The 17,454-nt window shown below is 50.2% G+C and overlaps 3 protein-coding genes across 3 annotated transcripts; all 3 read left to right on the plus strand.

Annotated features, from left to right (window-relative positions):
• The first annotated feature begins 190 nt into the window (after positions 1 to 190).
• On the plus strand, positions 191 to 3,320 carry V8C40DRAFT_169675 (calcium-activated chloride channel-domain-containing protein). Its single transcript, XM_083211596.1, has 7 exons — positions 191 to 337; positions 411 to 448; positions 506 to 1,395; positions 1,485 to 1,593; positions 1,664 to 2,107; positions 2,169 to 2,712; positions 2,807 to 3,320. Exons 1-7 carry the CDS (start codon positions 276 to 278, stop codon positions 2,889 to 2,891), a joined length of 2,172 nt encoding a protein of 723 aa, XP_083075380.1. The 5' UTR covers positions 191 to 275; the 3' UTR covers positions 2,892 to 3,320.
• A 5,566-nt stretch (positions 3,321 to 8,886) lies between these two features.
• V8C40DRAFT_285889 (uncharacterized protein) lies at positions 8,887 to 12,328 on the plus strand. Its single transcript, XM_083222466.1, has 3 exons — positions 8,887 to 9,146; positions 9,219 to 11,492; positions 11,563 to 12,328. Exons 1-3 carry the CDS (start codon positions 8,930 to 8,932, stop codon positions 11,856 to 11,858), a joined length of 2,787 nt encoding a protein of 928 aa, XP_083075381.1. The 5' UTR covers positions 8,887 to 8,929; the 3' UTR covers positions 11,859 to 12,328.
• A 2,079-nt stretch (positions 12,329 to 14,407) lies between these two features.
• On the plus strand, positions 14,408 to 17,450 carry V8C40DRAFT_238518 (glycoside hydrolase). The gene is made up of 3 exons (XM_083214457.1): positions 14,408 to 15,100; positions 15,177 to 15,456; positions 15,512 to 17,450. The coding sequence occupies exons 1-3, from the start codon at positions 14,928 to 14,930 to the stop codon at positions 16,808 to 16,810; spliced, it is 1,752 nt and encodes a 583-aa protein (XP_083075382.1). The 5' UTR covers positions 14,408 to 14,927; the 3' UTR covers positions 16,811 to 17,450.
• Positions 17,451 to 17,454: the final 4 nt, after the last annotated feature.

Below are 17,454 nucleotides of genomic sequence, written 5' to 3' on the forward strand. Positions count from 1 at the left end.
GTCTTTCTGGACAAGCTAATCCTTATAGGGTAACCACACAGCCCAGTGACGTCTTTGCCCGCCATCCCCACAACAGCTCCTGACAATCTTGCTATCGATTGACCACATACGCAGCTCAGCTCTTTCTCTCTCTTTTGCAACCCCCTACAACTGCTTACCACTTGCACGCGCGCTTCCTGGTGCTGCATGCAGTCAATTGTAAAGATCAAATCATTTCTCTCTTCCTACCATCCTCATCGAGCTCTTGTGCTTGTCTCGTGCCCGACGTCATCGACATGTCAAGCCTGCGGGGCTTGTACGGTAAGGGGGAGGATCAGGGCATAGAGGGCAACTTTGGGTAAGCATGTGATGATGACCTGCAGCTTTCCATCTCATAATCTAACCAACGGCCCCTGTTGAAAATAATAAAGGGTTGATTATGTGATTCATTACCGAATACCACCCAAAGGTACGTCCGTCTTGATGCTTGAACTTATCCTCACCTGCACTGGCTTACACCACTCAGAGAAAAACAAGGCAGAAGCCGCCTTTGTTCAACTCGTTGAAGCTCTCACAAACATCGGTCTCACCACTGCTGTTCGTTGCGGTGACAAGGACTCTCTTCTCGTCTTCACCAGGCTCGCCTCAAATGATCTGTTGGCCCGGCAGGTCTACAGCTCTCGCCTCCAGGACTGGCTGCAAGGAGTCCGCATCAAAGCCCCTGCCAGCGATGTCACGCAGGCAATCAAGGACGAGCCCGTTACTGAGGCTGAGAGGCTTCGATTGGTCTATCTCCTGATTACCGAGTCTCGAAATGAGGGAGGCGCGGGCATCACGCAGGGGCAAGGTCAGTGGAAGTACGTCGAGGCCATCTTCCCACTCCATAACAATGCATTCAACAAGGAGTGGCTGCATAAATGGAGCAAAAAGTACATCTTGGACCAATCCGATTTAGACGACATTCGAGACAAGTTTGGCGAGGGCGTTGCCTTTTACTTTGCGTTCCTCAAGGATTACTTCCGCTTCCAGATATTCCCGGCCGTGGTAGGCTTCTCTTGTTGGATGCTGATGGGACAGTTCTCTACGTTTTACGCCATCTGCAGCTGTCTCTGGTCCGTCGTGTTTTTTGAGTATTGGAAGCGCAAGGAAGCTGATTTGTCCATCACATGGGGTGTTCGCGGCGTTTCCAAGATACAGCATCCACGAGCGGAATTTCAGTGGGATTTTGAGGCGGAGGACGCGGTTACGGGAGAGCCCATCAAGATCTATGCTCCTATTAAGCGGTTACAAACTCAGCTTCTTCAGATACCTTTTGCTTTAGCCTGCATCGTTGTATTGGGCGGGCTTGTGGCTACGGTAAACTCTCTGGAGATTTTTATCAACGAAGTATATGCTGGTCCAGGGAAGCCGTATCTGGTGAGTATGCCATCTTTCGACTTCTGAACCCCCTATCCTATCTTTATTCATCATTTTTGCAACATGCAATGCTAATGTTTGCGGCATAGGGCTTCCTGCCATCCATCTTACTTGCCACCCTGACACCGACATTTTCGACTATTCTCATGTCTGCTGCTAAGAAATTGACAGATAAAGAGAATTATGATACCATGGACGGTACGTGTATAAAGTACAAGTCCCAATACAAGTCTTTCTAAACTAAAACTAATTGGATCGCTCTTTGAAGCTCACCATGCTGCTCTGGTTCAGAAGCAGTTTGTGCTCAACTTCATGACTTCGTATATGGCGTTGATTTTTACTGCTTTTGTCTACATTCCCTTTGGTAGCATTCTGCAGCCATTCCTTCACTTTTGGGGCAAAACTGCTCAAACTCTCACCATGAGCGAGGTTCCCTTGACCACGCGCCAGTTTGAATCAAACCCCCAGAGAATTGCCAACCAAATGTACTACACCACGGTCACTGCACAAATTATCAATACTCTTACCGAAGTCGTTGTACCCTATATCAAGCACAAGGCTACTGTTAAAGCAAAGGAGCTGTCGTCCAATGGCGCGGTTAAGTCTAATGACCAGCCCGAAGAAGCCGAGTTCTTGAAGCGCGTACGAAATCAAACTGGGCTCGAGGTCTACGACGTTACTGCAGACTACCGTGAGATGGTAATGCAGTTTGGTGAGCTGAGACTCTGCGTTGCATTCTATCATGATGGAATAGCTTTACTAACTTCGAACAGGCTATCTCTCTCTGTTTTCCGTTTCATGGCCTCTTACGGCCTGCTTTTTCCTTCTCAACAACTGGATCGAGCTGCGATCCGATGCTCTGAAGATTGTCATTGGCTGTCGCAGACCCATCCCATGGCGAGCCGACTCCATTGGACCGTGGTTGACGGCCCTGGGCTTCCTTTCATGGCTCGGCAGCGTCACCAGCGCTGCCATTGTCTATCTCTGCAGTGCCGACAAGAAAGACGGCACCGTATCCTACATCACTGCGGGCGGTGTTCTCTTGAGCATCCTCCTAGCTGAACACCTCTACTTTGCGGCCCAGCTTACCGTCCGATTTGTCATGGGTAAGGTGGAGAGCCCTGGCCTCCAGAGAGAACGCAAGGAGCGCTTCCAGATGAGGAAGAAGCTCTTGGAGGAGACCGTCGGCCACGTGGCGAGCGAGAAGGCCACAGTCGAGGTTCCAGGGGTCGAAAAGACGGAGCAAATCACTAGGCAAACGTTGGAGGAGGAAGCCAGGCTGGCCTCGATCCATGGGCATGGATCCCCCGAAGAACTGTAAGAAATTTGGTGTCAAACTTGTTTGCTTGGCTTTTGGATAGCCTTGCATGCTAGGTCGTGCAGACTCAGTTGTGGCTGACATGGATAACAGGTTCTGGCAACGCCAGCGAGGCATGCAGGATACAATTTTGGTCGGCCGGAAATTGATCGCAGAGCAGTCTAGTGGCAAGGCCTGAGGTTGAGCCTGCGTAAGGGCATCAGGGGCATCTGTACTAATCTCTCGAGTGCGGAGATTCTGGCGTCCAGGTCAAGGCCACACCCTGCAGCCGTCGTACAGAAGACTCCGTACGGATTAATACGCTGCGTGCCCCGTCGACTAACCTTTGCCGCGGGCTCTGGAAATGGGGATATGCCCCATTGCGATACCGACAACTTTGGACATGGGACAATGTGGAGGCGTTCGAGGTGGGGCTGGGCGATGTTGAAGACACAGCACGTGCTCGGAGCTTGCGACCGATACGGAAGACGGAAGCCGGAGGACGGAAGAACGGGGGTCTGAAGTTGATTATGGAGACTGTTTGCTGGGCTTTGGATAGCTGCTTGCTCGCTAGCTAGCGTTTTGTCGTGAATCCTTTTCACAAGCGATGAGTTTGTCGTGTGTTTCGTGCTGTAGAAACTTGATGCTATCTATACAAGGATGCTCTCTCTCACCTATGGAATAACGAGATTCAAGCATGTTGACGTTGGCTCTGCTTGGCTTGAGCTATAAACGCTAAAAGACACCCCTCCCCTGTCTAAGTCCACGCCCCCTTGAGGATCAGACAAAAAAAAAAGTCGCACTTGCGTCTTCAGACAATAGGAAGCCCGTGCAGCTAGCACATCTTGCCCAACATGGCGATTGATCACGAGGGGAGAGCGAGGCAAACAAGGCCAGATCTGATCGGCGGGTTGGACAATAGGAATCCGCAATGCTCACACATGATGCAGCTAGAGGATTTAAAAGGTTGGGATGGAACCTATAGATGCTCTGCATGAGGGCGCACAGACTTGAGGGTGATCTGCGATTCCTTTGACGATGGAGAAAAATCAAGGATCAAGGAATTTATATTGTCACCGACTTTTTCGGTTCGATGCGGGACGTTGGATGAAGACTGATCTAACAATAGATTTCGAGATGAAGTCAAACAGGAAAAATTCAAGGATCAAGGGATTTGATACTGTCACCGACTTTTTCGTTCAGATGCAGGAAAGTTGAGACGTTGGAGGAGACTGATCTAACAATAGATTTCGAGATGAAGTCAAACATGCATCAATACTGGCCTCAACAAAGCATGCAGGCCTGCCCCATTCACAGATACCGGCAGGGCTCAACCGATCGTGTTCCGAAAATTTGATATCACGATGCGCTTCTGTATGTAATTGTTGATAGAATTTGAGTTTTTTCGAACAAGGGGTCCCACGATCCACCTAGTTGCGTCTCATCTCTTTTTTTAATCGATCTTACCCCATACTCAGGATAACATGTACGCACAGGTAAATGTGATAAGTGAATACCATGCTAGAGAGCAGTTGGATTAGGCTGCCTTATTGAAAAATGTGTGGCTAGAAATGGGTTGGAGTTGGATAGTTGGAAAATATTTATGGTGGAACGCTGATGAAAGAAAGGCTGAGATCCGCTTGGATGAAGTCTTTGGTGTTAAGAGATGCATATTTTGGGAGGGACTGCAGCCTTTATGCCAATTTCTTGTCTGTGATCCTTTGATACCTTGCAGGGAGCAAAAATAATGGCGCCAAGTATGCAGTAGCACCGAATATGAGAGTAAGGATTCCGACGCTGACGCTGGAGGAATTTCTCTGAGTTTGACAGAGGATATGGAACTTCAATGTTGTATAACCTCAACTCAACAGATGAGCTGAATAAGCGGCCACAACACAATTGAGCAGGCCAAGCCCTATGATCGGCAATCTCAGGCAACTCCATTCATTGTTCTCTCGGCTTGTAATGATCAATTTGTGTAATGTCAGAACTAGAGACCTCATCATCCTTCTATAAATGCAACTTAAAATGGTGTCAATTCACTGCTATTGATGGCTACAAAGGATGCAAAGCAGTTACCCGATCTAACCGCCTCCGCATTCCGCTCCGTAACCGTGTCCGCGTAGGTATTCCGCCGAGCCGTGTCCCAGCCGTGTCCCCAGAGGCATCATCACGGCCCCCGCCAATACCATCCTTTGCTCCTCAAGAACGTGGGCAGGTACCCCCGTCACTCAACTGGAAAAAAGTCTTCAAACACACAATCTCCGACGCTTTGCAGGGCTACTCAACCTTTATTTACAAATCGAGGTATATTTGTCGAGGTTTCAAGCAGGAGTGTCGTCATGGCAGTCTTCTTGAAATGATAAGCTTGACACAATCTTACGCCCAATGATGCCGCCGAAAACCAATCCGCCGGATAAACTTGAAATGCAGTCATCAAACAGGATAAAACATGCCTACTGGCGGACTATTAATCTCAATGTGGTAAGCAGTACGCAATATAACTGTAGCAGTAGGCCAGAGTAGAACAGCCCGGACAATGCCCGATGTCTCCCGAGAGACTGTAGTAGAACCGATGGTCTCCCTCGGAACTGCTTTCGTGATTTTTCCGATATCTAACAGTTTGATGGTTTTTCGAATTCTGTGTTAAAAAAGAGCTTCTCTCATACTTCCCCACCTAACAAGACATAAGGCTCGGGTGCTCAGTGAGACCCCACCCGTTCAGCATCCATCACATCTACAAACCTGAAGTCCTACGAGCTTGACCATATGCGAACCACTAATAAACTTGGAACATATTTAGTAGAGGCATGGGCCCTAACAGGGTTCGGTCTTTCTTAAGGCTGAGAGCTTTAAACTTACACGGACTACTATAGCACATAGACTAAATGCCTTGGTCTCTCCTCACTCAAAGGAGGAGATCAATTTGATGTTGATGGAGCCGGATGTGCTCAGTAGGTAGGTCTATGTACTGTGTAGCACATTGCTCTCCCTGGCAGGCACCTTGACAAACCTACATAAGCGAGCTTCATGCGGATAGTTTACATCATCTCAAACCGGTGCTGGCCACATCTCAGCTCATTATCATGTTGCAATTTCTCGCATCTCGCTACCATACTAGCAAGGCCGCATGAAGAACGTAACGGAGCTACGAGTGCTAACCTGTTACGCGGCGTCAACTTCCCGAGGAGAGGTGGTGCTAAATGGCCCTACTGGCCGGTCCAGATTCCACACATTCCACATTCCCATGAGACCCTTGACGGTCGAGAACCCTTGATGGGTGGCTAGCCCATATGGAGGCGACTGATCCGACTAGGTGGTGTTGGTAGATTGCCAGTAGGATCTGTTCATGCGGATGGCATGCGGACTAGCGAGACATGGGGGTTGGAGTGCATTCACTTACATGTCGTACATGCAAGGTACGGGCAGTAAGACTACATACATGTGCATACATGAGCTCATCACGTTGAACGAATGATACCCCGAGGGCCAATGGGTGAGCTGAGTCTTGCCCCAGTACTTACGAGTACATGCACGTATCCCTCTCTCGACTGATACAGATCAACAATTGTTGATGATGCCTCGATATCATTTGATGGAGCAGCTCCAGTGCGGCACTCGTATCGACATCGATCAACAACGGTGCCTGCATGTGCTTTGAGCTACCGCACAAGTGCTCACTGGAATGTGACGAACCGTGCTTCCAGTTCTTTAGAGGCACATGGGAATAAGCAACATCGGCCAACCAAAGGGGGTGTGTGCATTGCAACATTACCCGGAACGTCACTTTGTGATGGATGGATGGTGAGTGAGTGGCTGATACACCTTGCGTCTCCCAAGTGAGATGCTAATCTGCTTAAATCGTGAGGTCCCCCCTTTTCGCTACTCTAGAACAGGAAACTCGACGGCCCCAAAGTCCTTTGGGGATTTGTTGAGATAACTCACCGGGACTCAATTGGCCTCGAGGATGCCGATAGCCATGTTCCAGGGCCTCAATTGGGTGTTATTCAAGCGACAGCAGTTCGTGTTAGGGTTCATGTCATGTAACCTCAGCATTGACGCTCGGGCACAGAACAATTACCCGTTGGTCCGTCATACCTGGATGCTTGTATGTACATGGATTACGAGTACATGGATGGATGGATGGATGGGATCAAATGTCTTACCTCTGCGTGCATCTGCTTTCTCCACTCTTCACCACATTCGCGGCTCCCAAACTTCTCCATCTTCAGCCCAACCACCATCCAGGAACAGGATCCATGGAGTGGAGGGGCACAGGAGCTGCTAAAGAGAACTGACTGGACTGGACTGGAACTGGCATCCACAAGGAAGATTGATGAAATATTCGCTCAGCGGCGGCTTTGTTTGGTTTGATTGAGATTGAGCAAAAGGAGAGGGGGGGCCCCTTTCAGAGCTTTTGCACTATTACAGCCTTTGCCGTTTGCGACACCGCACCGTCGTGCCAGATCTTTGACTCGAAGCAGAGGCGAATGTGACGCATCAAAGCCAAGGCGAAACAATGACCAAACGCCACCGGATACGGGACGCTACTGTACAAGTAGTCACCGATTTCTGTCTTATTCTGCTCCATTGCTTGGCACGGCGTGGGCAGCGAGAAGAAACGAGGTTGGGGATTATTGATTGCATTGCATATTGCATCCAGGTACGGGGATCCATCTCCCACGCGAGGTGATATCCATCTACCTGATCTAGTACAGTTCATGCTCACTCGTACGAGGAACCACCATCGTCAGTGTATACGATACGAATTGCTTGCTCCAGACAAAGAGGGGAAGCAAATCCGCAACCGTTACCCTTGTCTCCTTGTCTGCATGGCCCAACTACTAGTAACTAATGAGGTTCGTTCGACGAGAAAATTGCAAAAAAGTGAGGCTGCTGCAGTTCCAACTTCAAAGGCGCGCGCACACGAGCTAACTGGCGCCCAGCCGCTATTCCCAAAATAGCGCTTTCTTTGACAGCTCCGGCCAATGCACGATCGCCATTGCGCAACGTGGACAGAGCAGCTCGAGTCCCGGGCTTTCTGACCGAGCAGGGATTTACTTACAAGTGCTGCAAGTTACAGGGGGTCCCGGCAGGATCGCGACACTAGACAGCCCGCTTCCGAATCAGCCCATCCACTGCACGTCCACTGGGGGGGGCCTGTAACCAATCGACATACGGAGCCTGTCCAATTGACGTCCAATCGCCAGTGCCCTCGTGCTCACAAGCCTCACAAAGATGATGTTCGAGGGTCCAGTTGCCAGAGTCCGCCCGGGTTTCGCTCGCTCTCGGTCGATTCATTCATGCTGGCAACGCTGCCCCGGAATGGGGCATCCATGGATCTTTCAGGGGATGCAGACCCGACGTTCGTTCGCTTCCAAGGATGTCCAACCGTTGCTGGTCGTGCTTGTGGTTGGCATGTCTGGTCTGTCTGTCTGTCTGTCTGTCTCCGTTCCGTCCCATAATCGTGCATGCGTCCATCCATGCATCCAAATTGCCCTACCAAGGCTAGGCGGGTACCTGTCCATTGATTGTTGCAACCGTGCCAACTGCTGTGATTGATTGTCCGTGATAGCACAGGCGATGCTATACCTACTATATCGACGCCTGGGTGGCTGCAGCCATGGCCAAGATCTGCCCTAGGCATTCATCCATGGATCCCTCAGCCTCGAGACTAACAGTGCTCACGAGTGGTGCTACCTGTGTCAGGGTGTTGCTCAGCTCTTCTCTCAGCTTCTCTTCTTGATACATACGCCTCTCTTCTCGCACTTCTCCAGGCATTCTCTTCTTTTTCCACTTTTCGTATTCCTTCCTCCCATTTCCATCTACACCTCCTCTCCCAGCTTTACATTTCTTCAACTTTACACTCTTTCTCACTAGTGTCTGCTGTCGAATTGCAGCTACTCATTCCACCCAACAGTCTCTTCAAGATCCTCACTCACTCACAGGCTTGCCCCACGCGGGGAGTCTCTCGGTGCTGATACCCTTTTTATAAAGCGCCACGCCTAGCAACCACCGTCCAAGACTATCAGTTTGCTATAACATCTTTATCCTCTTTTAATCTCCGCCTCCCATTGCATTGCGTCCACCTGCGCTTAACATCGCACGTGTCGTACGCACCGACTTGCACCAAGTCGGTTGCACGAGGCTGTCATCGTACAAAAACCCCCCCAGTCCCTCGCCCCGCCGGCAAGTTGACGCTGCTCGCCTGAGCAATTCTGCCCGGGGACAGCAAAGATGGAAACCATTGTCGATCTGATCCTCACCCCGTTTAGGGACATCGTCGACAAGGGGAGAACAGCTATCCAGAATGCGGGTGACACGCAGCCCATGCTCAAGGCCTCTCAGGCATTGTTAAAGGAAGGCGAGCGTGCTCTAAAGAAGATAGAGCCGCTATGCAAGAAGCACTTTGACGACTATGGGCCGGCCTTTCTTGAAGCAGTGAAGGACAATGGTAAGTTTTTCTAAAGGAAAAGATGCCTTGATACGCTCTCGCAGCAATAGAAGCTAAAATTGCCCCAAACAGAGGACATTGCCCAGTTCCGAGTCCAGCTTACCGACATGCTGTGGGAGTTTGACGATTATATCGAAGTAGATGACTTTGATGCCGACAAGTTTACCGAGCTTCAGATGATGTCACGGACGGCTGCACCCAAGATCTACGATATCCTTTTGAAGATGAAGCTCGAGGCGCCGGCCCAGCCATTCAATCAAGAGCATTTCATGTCACAGCTGTCACCTCCCTCATCACCTCATCCCACGCCGACGATGCTTCTGCCACCAATGATGCCTAACATGATGCCCAGCACAGCACCACCTTCAACGACTGGTGCAAGCTCAGTCGGCAGGGACTCCATATCGAGCTCCAAGACAGATAACAGATCTGTCATGGATACAGGTCCGGTTGAGAATGCCAACGAGCAGTTGAGTGTGATACTTGACAAGGCGTTCAACAGCGACAGCAACACCCTCGAGCTCATCTCCCAACCCCCAGCGCCACCTCCAGACAGGGCCCTGCCTCCCCCTCCGCCGCCGCCACCGGCAACACTGGAACAACTGCCGCCAAGACCACCCTCAACGAACCCGTGGGACATTAGAGTCAAGACTGTCGCTTCTGACGATGAACGGCCGCGCGATGCTCCCGCAGCACGCCGAAGGCCGCCTGTTGAGCCAGCTCTCCACACACCGGTTGAAGGGACATCACCAATTAGCCCGTATACTACTTCTAGAAACTTTTCAATTCCACGTCCCAACCACCCGGACAGTGCTCGCAGCTCTGGGTTGCTTCAGGAATACACGAGCGATTCAGAGGACAAGCATTCGTCCATGGCCACCACAATCAGCAGCCAATTGTCAAACTACAGCATGAGCCCTACTCAAACTTCACGGCCTCGAGCACCAAGCAATCACAGCAACATCACCTATAGCAGCAGCACCCCAACCATTCCCGAGGAAATGCTAAAGACCCAAAACCCCAGGTCGAGGAGCACTTCACGACAACGTCCTGCGGTCATGTACTCGCCGATGCCCTACAGATCGCAGCGTCCACGCCAGCCATCGCACCCAACCTCGGCTGATGAGCGAATAGATGACGCTAGGACCATTCGCAGGAATGATTCATTCAGGACCGATTCATTAAGCGAGCAGGGACATCAGGCTATGGAGCGTAGAGAGTCTGACGCAGAGAGCTTGATCGACCCGAACCCTCTCCCTATCAGCACGAGAGGATCCGTTGCCGACCCCGGGCCGCCAGTAGCTCCCAACCCAGAACCGCCGCTACCAACGAAAGAGCAGCAGCAGCAACAGCAGCCAGGGCTCGAGCTCGCTCGCCGCAACACGGGCCATACCTTGTCCGATGGTATGGACAGTGGTTTGATTCCAGTAGACTCCTCTGTGCCTGGAGCTCATCTGGCGAACCTACCACCACAGGATCTGTCCATCGACAACTTCAGTTCATTTTATGTGCAAAAGCAATTCTGCGCTGGAGCTACCGACGTTATAAACGGAGGAATCGGTGTCAAGAGACAAAAGAAACCTGGCCTCACCACAGCCGTTGTTGCTAAATGCACGCATTGTCTGTATGAGCTCGACTTTAAGCACCTTGAGTATGATATTAGCAAGAAAGAGGAGGGCAACTACACCAAGCATGGCGTTGGATACCGCCTTCGTTTCTTGCAAAAGAGCCACTTGCAAGCCAAGCGCGTTGATGATATCATGTATGCTTGCGTCTTTTGCATCCACACCAGCCGAACACTGGACCAGAGCGACGCCACGGTCTTTACATCTACAGCTGCATTGTTCGCTCACTTGGCCCGCCATCCTCGACCACTTCCAGATGTCCCTGGTATCGCCGTTGTGGACCAAGAAGAGATCCCGCCGCATCTGGTCAACGATTACGATCTCCTCTTCAAGAGCCCTCCCGAGCCTCATCCCGTACAAGAACGAGCTGCGGAGATTGCCCATCTCCCTACGGCCCATGCAAAGGAATCAGCTCGAAGACTTTTTGGCCAGAGATTGCTGCCTGACAGAACACCAGCCTTGGAGCTGATTCAAGGAGCTAAGATTACAGGTCTGACTTGGCCAGCTCGATATGGCGGAGAGTGGGCTTTTGGCTGGCACGACGGTGTGCACGCGTCGATTCCCATGGAAATCATAAAGCTGGACCGACCCCCTTTCAGCCAGATCAAGAGAAACAACACGAGCCGCATCCGTGCCAAGGCCAAGTGGAAGTTTGCTCCAAAGGAAAAGAACGAGGACTGGCTCAAGTTTGACAAGGACGAAATCATCACCAACATCACTTGTAAGTCTTACACAACTACTAACATTCGACGTAAGAGAGAAGAAGAATAGAAGGGCTAACATGCGGCCAGGGTCATATCCCGAGTATTGGTGCTGGGCCGGTACAAACTCAAAGGGTAAATGGGGCGTCTTCCCCCAGGCGTTCCTCGACTCAAACTCGCTGCAAGAGATTACATCGACCATCAGCTCGGACCGCGCTAGCATCCTCAGCAGCGAGAAGAACAAGTCGAACACTATGCTACCCAAATTTTCCACCCGGAGCAAGAACGGACGTCCTCCAAGCGTCGCCGGATCGACAAGCAGTGGAGAAACACGATCGGTATTTGGAAACTCAAGGAGCCTTCGACGATCGCGAGAGGATTACTGAACAGGAATATAGGTATATTGAGTGTGGTGTGTATGTGTTTAATATGGGCACCAATGGGATTTCTACTATCATAGCGGGCGTTGACGGGAGCCCTGGCTTGCAACACTTCACCTGAGAATGTCTCACTTTGTGGTGTATCTATGTAAAATTCACATTTGGGAAATCTTGGGAATTTTTGGGTGAGCCGGGCAAATCTGTTTTTCATTCTTTTTTCCCTTTTTTTTTTTTTTTTTTTTTACACTTTCTCTTTCTGTCTTTCTTCGCTCTGCATTACATAGAGAGAAGTGAAGACGTCATCAAGAGACGCTATTGGAGGAGACGAACCTTTTTTTTTTTTTTTGGGCTGAGGATCATGGGTAATATGACACGAGATATTGGAAATATACACAAGCTGGTCGCACTTTAAAAAAAAAAAATACTAAATCTGGCCAATCCTGTTTTGTGCCTGTGCCTGAAGAGAGAGTAAAAAATGATACCATAAAGCTTGCCCTTTCGTCATTGCTCGGCAACGAACATTTTGTATCATGATGCTAGACTGAATGAAGAGTCCAGGTCCGAAGACACAGCGTCTGTGGTGTTTGGCTTTCCTTCGAAGGTGGTCAATAATTCGTTTACGAGGTCCGCCCGAGGAATTACATGACGTTTCTCGTCTTCCATTGGTTTTTGGCTTTCCTTCGACAATAATTCGTTTACGAGGTCTGCCCGGGATCGCAGAGGGAATTACACAGCGTTCTCGTCTTCCATTGGCGAATTGGCAATCTTCGAGAGCTTAATTTAGCAAAGATGCACGAATAGCCTTTCGTCGCCACCTTATCGATGCACAAAAACACAAGGTGACGAGATAACGAAGCCGAAAAGAGTTGATTGGTAAGAACAGGGGTGGTTGTCGTTGAAATGAAAGGATGCAGGCGTCAATGCCCCCGGAACAGCTAAGCAGGCCCTTGTTTCTTGTCTGTTTCTGGGTACGAGGGGGGGGACGAGGCCGGGGTGGTTGTGGTTCAAAGTGAACCTAAATTTAGGGAACTCCGGGAATTTTTTCTCTTCTGGCTTTAAGCGCTCAGCGAGTTGTTGCCCAAGGGGGGAATTTTCAGGTGGCTGCACCCACTGGATTTGCGCTTTGTGGGATTGGTTTGCTGGGGTAGTGCGTCGGCTACGGAATTAATGGGAGCTTAATGAATCGGTTACGGTTGTAAGATGAGTTCAATATCGTGAAAGTGGTCAAGGCTTTTGCGGTTAGGTAGGTCAACCGATTTGGGTAATTGGCTTTGAGCTTTCTTTAGAACGATGGGAAAGTGCTTTCATGGGAACAATGACGAGATAATTATGTTACATCTGAGCATTGGTATTTTCAGTGGTGGCACCGCAGAATAAAGCAGTCATTTGGTTACACATTGTCACGCCGGGTTGTTGGTCCGGGAGTCGGACAATGAGAATACAAAGCTCATGTGTTGCTATTCAGGTGTTATTTTCCGCCTGTGTCGCCTTGGCCATGCTCTTCTTTATTACATGTATGCAGTGTCGTTCACACAGAGGGGCTTTGTTGCGCACAGGAATCAAGGCACACAGATACACACGTGCCTCAACACACGTTTCATTGAACAGCTTTGTTTTGCTTTTACTCTGCATTGTCCTGTCTTACAAATACGAGATTGTCGCGTGAGGGGAAACAAAGTTGCATTTCCTTGTTTTTTTTTTTTGCCCGAGAAAGAGGGCGCTGTGAACGCCATGTGCCGTCTGTATTTGAGATCGCAATGCTGGATGCCACCAGGTAAGCGTAGTAGAGTTTGGACCTGAAAGCGAAAGCCTCGGATTCCAAGACAAAGGGGAAAGTTAAATGATAACATTCATTGTCTTTCCTCATTCAACGTTTGTACATGCCTTAGCCATCACAGCTCCCGATCTGAGACACATCAGCTTGCACCGCACACCGCTTTGGATTGTACGCCTCGGAGATGAAAGTCAGACATTCAGAACCGAGCATAACAAGGGAGAACAGTGCGTGGGTGAGGGGCATGCGGAGATGGAGCCCGTTGTCTCGTGGCTCTTTTTGGGGTTGTATCACTGCCGGCGAGATGCGAGATGCCGGCACAATCAATGATGCCGATGAGGCCGCGTGCGTGAGTGGAAGAGGCAACTGAGTTGATGAAGAGAAGGTCACGCAGAATATCGAGATGTGACAGAGTATAGATGTCGATACAACCTTATTTACAAAGTGTTGCCTCGTACGGGATCATCAAGTAGGAATATCTACTAGTGCCTATCTAGAAATACGATGGATGATTGTATGTCAGAGAGAGAAAAAACTCAATTCATTCATAATCTACCCATGTCATTATTTGTGTGACATCATAGACTAACACAAGCTTGTTGAAAGCAAGCACAGTGATCGTGATTTCCTCAGTAAGACTGCTTCAAGTCTATGTGGTCAAGGTATTACAAGGCAAGACAACAGCATCTTTTGTAGCTTCCTCATTGAGGCAAGCCACCCTAGTCTTCTTTTTCCTCTTCTTTGTTTTTTATTGTACCTTTTTCAATTTTCCCCTCTTCCACAACACATCTCGTGAACAATTACCACCACCTCCGATTCTCCTCCATCGTCGCAAAATGTGGTGCACCGTGCGAGACACTGATCCTCGTGATGGATTCCCAAAGAAGGATCGCTGTCGATCATCTGCCCCTCGCCTCGCATACATACTTTGCACCAAGTGCTACCGTTAAATCCCAAGCCTCGTCCGCTTCGTCCCAACTTAAACACGCGAAATAGCCCGCAGCTCATCGCCCTGATCTTAAACCTACGCGCCGGCTGGAGCTAACTAACGCTGTCTAACACTCTCGGAACGAGGGAGAGAGAAACAGACCGAAAATAGAAGAGAACAATCCAGTCCAATTGGTGCCACCGCTTGAAGCCTCACATTAGTCCCTAGAAGCGCTTTGTTATCCAAGACTCTTGGCGACAGGCCCCGCGTTGTCTCATACGGACTGTACGAGAACAACAACAACACCGGCAAAACGCAGACGGACAAAGCACAAAGGTCCGGAAGCGTGAGACACAAAAGCATCATTCACACAATGTTCCCCCGTAGCGCCACTCCCGATGCTGCGCCGTGGCTCGGCCGCTTTGAAGCCGCCATCGGTCTGGACGCCACTTTGCCTGGCTCGCCGGGCCCTGAATCCTGTGTACCCCTGACGCCGACCCAGCAAATGACAACCGCTGGCGCTGGCAGAGGCGGCCAAGCCTGCCTGTATGCAAACGATTGATGAAGGGGCACATGGTGAAGCCCGAATCCATTGCTACTGCTAACCAGTTTCATGCTCTAGTCAAGCCGCTTGCGACCAGTCCGAAAAGAATCGCGGCAGCCCTGCCGAGCCGCCGAGCTATCACCACCATGGATCCAAATCCGGACCCCTGTCTCCTAGCCCTTCATATGCCAGTCCCAAGCTTTGTCCGGACCCGCCACGGAGCTTCTCCCTCGCGTCCCTGATTCACAAGCTTTGCTTGGTGTTCGTGTTGCTGTCCGTTGCATTGTTAGTCTCCGGTTTATTAAGTTTATTAACTGCTCGCGGCCCCGATTTCGATGCAGCTCTTCCTGATGTCTCGGTATCTTCTTTCCTTTCTTTTCCATTTACCCCCTTCCGCTCATTTGTTTTTATAGACGCAGCTCCCGGCTTCCCAGCTGGATCGATTTGCCTTTTATTCCCACCGCAACATTCTTTACATCATGGCACTTCCAAGCTGGATCTGGAAGCACGCTCTTGCCTACTCGGCCGTACTTTCGTCACTCGTTAACCCTTCATCCGCCGCTCCTTCTACTTCTCTATCTGCTACAAACTATGTCGCCAACTCCGTCACAGCTATTCGGGAGCTGAACAATGCCTTTTATGATGTTGAGACTGGTCTCTGGAGCGCTGCCTGGTGGAACAGCGCCAATGCTTTCACCACATTGGCCGACTTTGCACAGCTCCGTCTCAATGAGGCAAACCAGCTCAACGTTGGTGGCTTTCTACGCAACACTTATGCCCAGGCTCAGATCACAAGCGTCTCCGTCGCCAAGTTTGTGAATGCTGCTGGTCTTCCCCAAACTCTTCACTGCATCAACGGCAGGGGATGCTCTGCCTCCTTTGCGGCTTCTTTGCCTACCAGCCTCCAGAAGCGAGGCTTTGCCGACTTCCTCGATGACTTTTATGACGACGAAGGATGGTGGGCTCTCGCCTTGATTCACGCTCACGACGCCACCGGCGATCAGGACTATCTGAATTCGGCTATTGAAATCTTCAACGATATGCAGACCGGTCAAGGAACTCCTTGTGGTGGGGGCATTTACTGGAGCAAGGACCGCACTTACGTCAACGCCATTGCCAACGAGCTGTACCTCTCTGTTGCCGCTTCTCTTGCCAACCGGGTGCCATCCAACGGCACCTACCTTCAAATTGCCAAGGCTCAATGGCAGTGGTTCTCCCAGAGTGGCATGATCAACTCCAACAACCTCATCAATGATGGTCTTGACTCCAACTGCAAGAACAACGGCCTGACCACCTGGTCTTATAACCAGGGTGTTATCCTCGGTGGTCTCAGCGAGCTCGCCAGGGCTACCGGTGACAACTCTCTTCTCACCAAAGCTTCCGCTATTGCCAACGCCGCCATCAACGCCCTCTCCAACTCGGATGGTATCCTCGTCGAGGCAGACAAGTGCGAACTCAACCCAGGCAACTGCGGCACAGATGGTCAACAGTTTAAGGGTGCCTTCATCCGCAATCTGCGATACCTCAATGACCTAGCACCAAGCAGCACCTTCAAGAACTTCATTCTCCGCAACGCTCAGTCCATTTGGAACAATGATCGCAACAGCCAAAACATGCTTGGCGTCGCCTGGACTGGACCCTACGTGGCGGCTACTGGCTCGTCCCACAGCAGTGCTCTAGATGCCCTAGTGGCCGCGATTGCTGTTTCATAGTTTCACCTTGATTCCCCCGTCTTGGCAATTTGATATTATTTTTTTTTACTTCCCCCTTTCTCTCTCATCGTTTGCTGCTTTTGAATTGGACCGTCTGGTGACGACAACATTTCAGGAGTACGACTCCTTACTCAGGTCACAGCCGAGCCAGGCGTTTGCTGTGTGGGCTTGGAGTTTTTATTTCTCTAATCTGCGCGACGGGCACGCAACCATTTTGGGCATCATTAATGATAAATCATAATGTTGTGAAACATTCCTTTACTTTTTTTCCCTCTCCCCCTTCGCTTGAGACGGTGCCTTAATATGGGGCACATGGCAAATGCCCCTGTCACATTGTCGTGTTTCATATTGGACAGTGGCAAGGTCATGATTCGCCAGTGATAGCTAAGCAATTTTATCATTTTGCCAAGCTTTATGCGACCGAGAGAAAAAATGTGTGAGCCGAAATGTCTCTAGCGACTGAAATCTTTGAATACGAGCTTCTGCAAGCATCGAAATTTAATAGGCGAGGATAACGAGTTCAGCATAGAGTGAGCACCGCAGACGGATAAAAAGGTGCAGATCCCAGAAAAGCCTATCGATTTGGCGATAAGATATAGATTCGATCTAGTGTTAATCATACTTTACATCAAACACTCCATTTA

The sequence above is a fragment of the Trichoderma camerunense genome, assembly GCF_050948025.1.
Source record: "Trichoderma camerunense strain CBS 138272 chromosome Unknown V8C40scaffold_5, whole genome shotgun sequence".
NCBI lineage: Eukaryota > Fungi > Ascomycota > Sordariomycetes > Hypocreales > Hypocreaceae > Trichoderma > Trichoderma camerunense.

What these genes read in the sequence shown, in the direction of transcription:
- V8C40DRAFT_169675 (XM_083211596.1), top strand. Translation starts at nt 276, where the DNA reads ATGTCAAGCCTGCGGGGCTTGTACGGTAAGGGGGAGGATCAGGGCATA. An exon ending in TGAGATGGTAATGCAGTTTG is followed by an intron (nt 2,108 to 2,168) that starts GTGAGCTGAGAC and finishes AACTTCGAACAG; the next exon opens with GCTATCTCTCTCTGTTTTCC. An exon ending in CATGGATCCCCCGAAGAACT is followed by an intron (nt 2,713 to 2,806) that starts GTAAGAAATTTG and finishes CATGGATAACAG; the next exon opens with GTTCTGGCAACGCCAGCGAG.
- V8C40DRAFT_285889 (XM_083222466.1), top strand. Translation starts at nt 8,930, where the DNA reads ATGGAAACCATTGTCGATCTGATCCTCACCCCGTTTAGGGACATCGTC. An exon ending in TGAAGCAGTGAAGGACAATG is followed by an intron (nt 9,147 to 9,218) that starts GTAAGTTTTTCT and finishes TGCCCCAAACAG; the next exon opens with AGGACATTGCCCAGTTCCGA. An exon ending in AATCATCACCAACATCACTT is followed by an intron (nt 11,493 to 11,562) that starts GTAAGTCTTACA and finishes ACATGCGGCCAG; the next exon opens with GGTCATATCCCGAGTATTGG.
- V8C40DRAFT_238518 (XM_083214457.1), top strand. Translation starts at nt 14,928, where the DNA reads ATGTTCCCCCGTAGCGCCACTCCCGATGCTGCGCCGTGGCTCGGCCGC. An exon ending in AGAGGCGGCCAAGCCTGCCT is followed by an intron (nt 15,101 to 15,176) that starts GTATGCAAACGA and finishes TTCATGCTCTAG; the next exon opens with TCAAGCCGCTTGCGACCAGT. An exon ending in CAGCTCTTCCTGATGTCTCG is followed by an intron (nt 15,457 to 15,511) that starts GTATCTTCTTTC and finishes TTGTTTTTATAG; the next exon opens with ACGCAGCTCCCGGCTTCCCA.